The 7,571-nt window shown below is 31.6% G+C and overlaps 1 protein-coding gene across 1 annotated transcript; it reads left to right on the top strand.

The window, feature by feature from the left end:
• The first annotated feature begins 456 nt into the window (after positions 1-456).
• On the top strand, positions 457-5,824 carry LOC120085441 (replication protein A 32 kDa subunit A-like). The gene is made up of 10 exons (XM_039041402.1): positions 457-716; positions 1,091-1,201; positions 1,785-1,882; positions 1,988-2,029; positions 2,109-2,186; positions 3,430-3,508; positions 3,638-3,742; positions 4,019-4,098; positions 5,329-5,397; positions 5,490-5,824. The coding sequence occupies exons 1-10, from the start codon at positions 642-644 to the stop codon at positions 5,566-5,568; spliced, it is 816 nt and encodes a 271-aa protein (XP_038897330.1). The 5' UTR covers positions 457-641; the 3' UTR covers positions 5,569-5,824.
• Positions 5,825-7,571: the final 1,747 nt, after the last annotated feature.

Below are 7,571 nucleotides of genomic sequence, written 5' to 3'. Positions count from 1 at the left end.
AGGGTCGGGATCGAGGACGGGATACTCTCAACATGCCTAATCGGGACCCGGTTATAATCCTCAATTTAATGCATCCCCGATCAAACTGGGGATTTCCACTCCATGAAGATTTTTACCAACCTTAATTTTTATAATAGCGCTCAGAGTGCTTCTCATCCGCCATCACATTTATTTTTTTAGAGCAATTACAATTTGTAGTATTTTTAAGGTTAATAATTAAGTGTATAATAATATTCTAAAAGAATTGTAAGTATAGCAAAATCTATTCGTCCCAGAGCCATCACTGATAGACTCCAAGGATTGGATATGAATTTTATTGCTATAATTTTTTTGTGCGTTTTATTATATTTACTAATACTTTGATATATTTCCAGCGGTCATAAAGTACGTTTCATCATTTTTCATTCGAGTAAATTGGGTAAAAACAGGGCCAGCCCATAAATTTACACGGATAGAAGTGAACGAGAGATTGGGCTCTGTGGGCGTTGCAGCTCACAAATTCTGGCGGGAAATCTGAGCATCAATGGCGGGAAAACGAAAAACTTCCAGTTCCATATGTTCATATTTGCATCGCAATTCATTTCCCTCTCTCCACTGTTGATTATTCATCGATCGAGTTACTACTTACAGGATTTGGAAGAATGTTCTCCGGTACCCAGTTTGATTCCGCCTCTGGATTTACGTCTTCTCAGACCAATGATTCCTCTTCCGCGAAGGTAAGTCGCTGCTTCAACTTCTAAATTTCTGCTCGATTGAGAGAGATTTTTAAGATTAATGGATAGAATTGGCTTTTCAAGGAATCAATACTTCTTTTTGTTGCTGGATAGCAAGAATCAAGTGAGAGCAAAACGAAAGCGCAAACCTAAATCGTTTTTAGTTCGTTGGAACGATGATTGGAACGGTGTTAAAATTGAAGAAACGGGGATCTAACTCATTTGATTTATACTGTTATTTTTTATTGTAGACAAAATTCCGTTTGTCGAATTAGTGATATTGGATAAATCATCGGAGAAAGTCGTTAATAAAATGGCAATTGGTGAATGTTACATTTTCTCCCATTTTTTTACATCTTTTTAATTATTCCATGCAGAGTCGAGAATCGCCGGGCTTGGTTCCGGTAACTGTAAAACAGATAAGTGAAGCTTCACATTCTGGCGAGGAGAAGGCCAACTTTGTACTCAACGGCGTTGACATTACAAATGTATACTTCCTTGCATTCTTTCTCACTTTTATAAACTGCTATGTATTATCTAAAAGCGATGACAAGGAAATGCTGTACAGAATCAAATTTATGTTAAATTTATCTGGCAATGTAGCAATGCTATTTTTTTTTTTTTTGGGTGGTTTAGTAGTTGTAGATTCTTTTACCCTTTAACCTAAAGAAGCATGAACATTATGTTGGCAGAGTGTTGAATATTCAAAGCATAAGGGAGTTTGTGTATTTCAGTTTTTTACATTACATAAATGTTAATTGTAACAAACAGTCGTCAAATGGTTGAAATTTGATAGAGTAAATTTTAATGTATAAGCAACATGTAACTTTTCCCAGCATGACAAGTACCAAAACGGCCTGTTGATGAACATATTCCTGATTGGCTCCTCCAGATTTGATCACTTGCGTGTGTATTTCTTGTAGATTTATAGTCTTTAAGCTTCTACACAACCTTTGTCTTTTCATCTGATTTGCCATGCACAGAGACTCGTTCATTTTTTAGTTTGAGGATGTCTCAGGCTTGTAAATTCTCTTTGTTGTAAGTACTAACATTTTAAATATTGAGAAAAAGGTTAATATCGTTGGGAAGGTCTCTGAGAAAGCTGAAAGGAATACAGACATCACATTCACTGTAGATGATGGAACAGGAACAATTGGTTGCAAAAGATGGTATACTGTTGCAGTTGAAATCTTCTTAAACCTTTTAATTAAATCTTCATTCCAGTAGTGTATCTACTCTATTTTACTAAAGAATGTGTGTCAAAATTTATTCAGGGTAAACGACACTTTTGACACTAAGCAAATGGAGGAAATACAGTAAGTTCTCATCTAGTTCGATTCTCTTGTGATGACAAATGCTTTAGTGGTGCTGATGACGTTTTCTTTTATGGCATAGAGATGGAATGTATGTACGGGTGAATGGGCATTTGAAAATATTTCAAAGTAACAAGCAAATATTTGCATTCTCTGTAAGGTATGATATTTTGATTCTCTTCAATTTGTTTACATGCGCTTGGGTTCTCTTTAAAGTTAAATGTTTTACATTTAAGGTTATCATCCTGCTTGGTGTTTTTATTGCATGTTGAAACTTTAGGATTTGCACATCAAATGAGTTGAAGTAGGTCAATATTAGCTAAGCACCGTTTTGGAAAGAGGCCATATATGTTCTAATTCATTTTTATAGTAAAACCAGCAAATATACAACCTTGCTCGAGTAGGATGATTAGAATCTGTTCTATCGTGCTGACTTTCAGTTCTAAAATCAATAGCAGCAAATATAGTCTACTGGATTTGTAGGTAAAACAACCAGGGTATGTTCTACAGTGTCCTCGAGCTCAGCTTGATTGTTATGGAGAGGGGTACCTGTTAAGATCCAAAAGAAATGGGTATTGTCTGTGCAAATAGGCCGGTTTTACTCACATTTTACAAACAAGTGAAGGTGACCATTTTATTCATTTCTAATCACAGTGCTCGTAATTTTTAAACTCCACATGTCAGGATAAGAAAACTTGTTTTTGAAGTGTTTGCATTAAATATTTACATTATTTGAAGGTCCTGGGGCTGAGCCAGTTGCAGAGAAATATTAGGTGCTCTGACAGTTGATATTTGGAATTCTCAAGCTTCTTTCTCAATGGATTTAAGAAATTTTCAGAAATGGTCTTAACTTCTCACGTTGCCAGTGCATGGGCACTATGAGATGTGGCATTTGTTAGTTTTGACACAGTAGTGGCATTAGTTCAATTCTGTACTAATCCTCGACTTAAAATCAGTTAAAAAATTTCCGGAGGACATAATTTGGATGATGACATTTACATATGGGATTTTGCAACATTTTGCCGGTGTTGATTTGAGAAATGTTCGTTTCTCCATTAAAATTTGCAGTAATTGATTTCCTTTGATTCTTTGGGAAAAGTAAAGGAACAAGAGACATTACTAATTCTGGACATTCGCAATTAGAAAAATTATGAGCAAGCAAACCTCTGGATTAAATTAATTTATTGTTAATGGTATATAGTTTCACTTTGTTAACCTGTGATTGCCTAAAATTTCTGCTTGAAACTACTGTCCAATGTATTGATCTTTTTTCCAAGCTTGGTCACTAGACAGTGACCAATATCAAGTAATTGGTTGGGTATTTGAAACCGTCTAATGGCAAATTCTCTGTGCCTGTTGTATCTTTGATCGACTGAGTGACGAATTTGGTTATGTTTTACCAGGCCTGTTACAAATTTTGACGAAATTACATTCCACTTTATTGAATGCATACATGACCACTTGCGGAATTCCAAGCTACAGGTACTGGTTGCTGGAGCTGACTTGATAGTTGTGCTTCTAACTTGTAATTTTGTTTTTCTTTAATCAATAAATAAAACAAACTATTAACGAAGATCATAATTCTCAATTCATTTGTGCTTAAACTGCTAGAATCTCAACGGCGATGGACCAACACAGTTCCAATCCTCAGATTCAATTGTGAAGACTCCAGTGCAGAATGGCTCGAGTGGACATCAGACAGCATCTTCGGGAATAGTGAGTCTTAACCATGATTATTATTGAAAATGCGACAATAGTCTCACATTGGCTAAGATCGATCATAGGGTCTATAAGTGAGGGATAATATCTCTATTGGTATGGTGTTTTTTGGATTAAATCAAAAGTAAAATTATGCAGGTTTATGTTTAAAGTGAACAATATCATATTATTGTGTAGATATTTGGAGGGTCATTTTCTCTAATAATTAGATAGTGTATCAATATCTTATGAAAGATTGCTTGATTGAAATTCAAATCTAATTTCATTTTGCAGCCATCTGAGCAGCATACTGTTGATGTTAAAAAGAACTGTGATGAGTTGGTTCTCGACTATCTGCAGCTGCCCTCCAGCGTGTAAGTTGTCCCAGACCAATTTTTAATTTTCCTTTTCAGATTGTTTTACTTGTTGGCTGGTTACTGTGCATTTATCCTATATGAGATAGACTTAAGCTTGCCTTTGGTCCGGAAACAAGGTGGTTTTACATTTAAATAATTGAATTCCATCATCAGATGTGACTGTGAGTCATTCGTGGTACTTGGCAACCTCTGTGAATAGAAAACAAGACGTTAGGTCGGTGGTTGACTTTTAGTCGGGTCACTTCTGATTATTGGTTCTATAGACACTCATATTGAGTTGGCCCTTGGCCCAATAATAAGGGGACAAGGTATGACTTTAAGTTGCACGGTTCAATTTTCATGTGGGCCACTCATATTGGAATCTTTGCAAAAAAAAAAAAAAAAAAAGAGTATATATTATATATATATATATATATATATATATTTCAACTAATTGTTGTTAGCTAAGAAACACACACACTTTAGTTTGGCTAGCGTACTCCAACAGTTATTGGATACATAATGGATTCGTGTTAGTGCAACAAATGTGTTAGACATGCACAAAACATTTGTTGATTAGACTAAAAAGACACATATATAACAATAATGATAAATTTTGAGTTGGAAATACATGAATTAAGTTTTTTAAACATTTAAATACATCGACTCATTTACTTTTGGATTTTTTTTTGATATAAAAAAAATATTTTTAAAAATGTATATTTTAATAAACTTGTCCTTGTCGTGTTATGTTTTATGGCATGTCATCGTGTCTTTGTGGTGTTATATCTGTGTCTTGTGTCAATATCCGTGCTTAGTAGATTAGTTGCATCCTTGAGATCTATTTACCTTAAATACTAATGGTATTAGAAAAATATAGGTTTGAATATCTTTTTGGTTTCTGTATTTTGGATTTTATTTTATTTTAATTCTTGTACTTTCAAATGTTGAAATTTAGCCTATGTACTATCAAAATATTCCAAAATTATTTGTCATGTGAAGTTAGTTTTTACCAAAGTTTGTTAATTGGAGTAAACTATGTAGATGTACGTATATTTTAGTTGATCTTTAGTGAAGTTATTTTATTGATTTGACAATTAAATATAATTTAGCATAACGATCATGGGAGTTAAAAAATTGTTCTATGAAAATTGTTGTGTATAAATTACTTATTCTGGTATCATGAGAAAAATGGTTTCCTATAATGGAGAAGTTAATTTTCTTTTCCTAATAAACTTTTTTTTCCAGTGCAAAAGAAAGAGGGATACACAGAGATGAACTTTCCCAACAACTGAAAATTCCAATGGAGAAAATACTGTAAGCCTCCTTCCCTCCTCACCTCACTTGTGTGGTTAATATGGCAATTAACTTCTACTACTTTTTTTTAAACCTTTTTTTTCTCCTTTCAGAAACTCCATAAGATCTCTTGAAGATGAAGGTTTGATATATTCCACCATAGATGAGTTTCATTTCAAGTCTGCTGCATAGAATTTATCATAACTTTCATAGTTTTCCCCCCCCTATGCTTTAGGTGTGGTTTAGACAGACATACTGTTTGCTTGAAACATCTGTTTTACTGCCTTGTTCAATGTATATGTATTTTGAAGCTTGTTTATCCAAAATTAGGCTAAGCCTTTCCTTATGGGGTGAACTAAAAATCATCAATCGTATAGTGATCGATACACCAATTTTAGATTCAGTGACGGTTGATTTTGTATAACACGAAAGATTGGTTGTTGATCAATTAGATGTATAAGCATTTCGATTGATCAATCAAAAGTTAAATCAATGGAAGAGATTTTAATTATCTCATCTTTAAAAAAAGGTTTTAGGACTTGAAATTTTATGTACAAAATTTCAGAGCTACCACTTCATCACTTGAATATATTTTGAAGTTTGAAATAACCTCACCGAATTATTAGGTTGAAAAGTTACTGTCTTTTGACTTTTAGGTATAGTGTATTTTTTTGGCGGTTCTTGGTTTTTGATAGGGTAAACAAAGGGTAACTTCAGGAAGAATTATTGGGGAGATTTCCTTCAAATGGACAAATACAGCATTTTAATTGAGATGGGTGTAAAAAAAAATATTCTGCTTTAACTATTAAATTATATGTATTAGCTTGGAGTTTATACTAGCATTTTGAAGAACTGTAAGTTGGTCTACCTATAGTAATTTTATATCTAATATGCAAGTTTATTTATTTCAAAGAAAATAAATAAAGTTACATTTGGACTCAATTAAACTATGAATATTCTGTAAGTTGGTCTACCTATAGTAATTTTATATCTAATATGCAAGTTTATTTATTTCAAAGAAAATAAATAAAGTTACATTTGGACTCAATTAAACTATGAATATTCACTATATATATAATAAAGTTAATCAAATTCACAGCTGTAAGACTAGTTTTCTCCAAAGGTACATGGTAAAACTTTTCAACTTTAATCCAAACGAAAAATTTTCCAACCCGTGAACCAAACATGTACGTGGGTATGTTCTTGTTCCCCACTTTTATATTTTTTTTAATATCTATATATATAATTTTTTAAAATAATTTTTTGACTAAGCCAGTCACATTCTTTTGTAGTACAAATTTTGGTTCTGGATTTGAAATAGGACCCCTCCCTTTTGGTTCAACTTGTTATTTTCTTTCGAATTTCATATATATATATATTGTAAAAATAAAGTTAAAATACCATATTCGTCTTCACATTTCGTTCGATGTATTTTTAATAAACATTAAACTTATTCATTGAAACTTAATTTTCTTTTATTAAAATTGGTTAAATAGTAATAATAAGGTTAGAATACCATTCTAGTCTTTATGCTTTGGAAATTGACTAAATAATAATAATAGTATTTTTCATGTAAGGAAACAAAATATTTATATATGATTATGTTTTTAAAAATTAGAATGAAATACTAATGAATAATAAAAGAATTTTAAAAAATTAACAAACTAATAGTAGAGGTAAAATCTTAAGATTTATTAAAAGTACATGCATTAAAATTGGACATGTGTTAGTGTAAACACCAAAGTTTAACAAATGTACAAAGACCAAAAATGATAGCTTAGCTAAATAATAATTTTTATATAAGAAAAGACTACATGAATATATTTTTAAATTTTTATAAAAGAAATGCCCGTAGATACTAGATTTCTTTTTACCTCAAAACGATTATAGAAATATTTTTAAATTTGTTAAAAATACAAAAATTCAAATTAGACATTTCAAGCAAAAATAATAATAGAAACTAAAATGGAAAAAAAAGTAAAAAAGTAAATATGAATTTATACTCCTGAACTTTGGAATTGTATCAATTTTAACCATAAATTAATAATTATATCAATTTAAATCTCGAACTTTTGAGATTGTATTAATTAAACATTGAACTTTGGGAGTTGTATCAATTTAAATCACAAATTAATAATTGTCAATTTAAACCCCCAAATTTTCATAAGCGTATCAATTTAAATTATGAAATTTCA

The sequence above is a fragment of the Benincasa hispida genome, chromosome 9 (assembly GCF_009727055.1).
Source record: "Benincasa hispida cultivar B227 chromosome 9, ASM972705v1, whole genome shotgun sequence".
NCBI classification, from domain to species: Eukaryota; Viridiplantae; Streptophyta; class Magnoliopsida; order Cucurbitales; family Cucurbitaceae; genus Benincasa; species Benincasa hispida.
The sequence above is the reverse complement of the archived record's forward strand: the minus strand, read 5'-3'. Positions and strand labels throughout refer to the sequence as shown.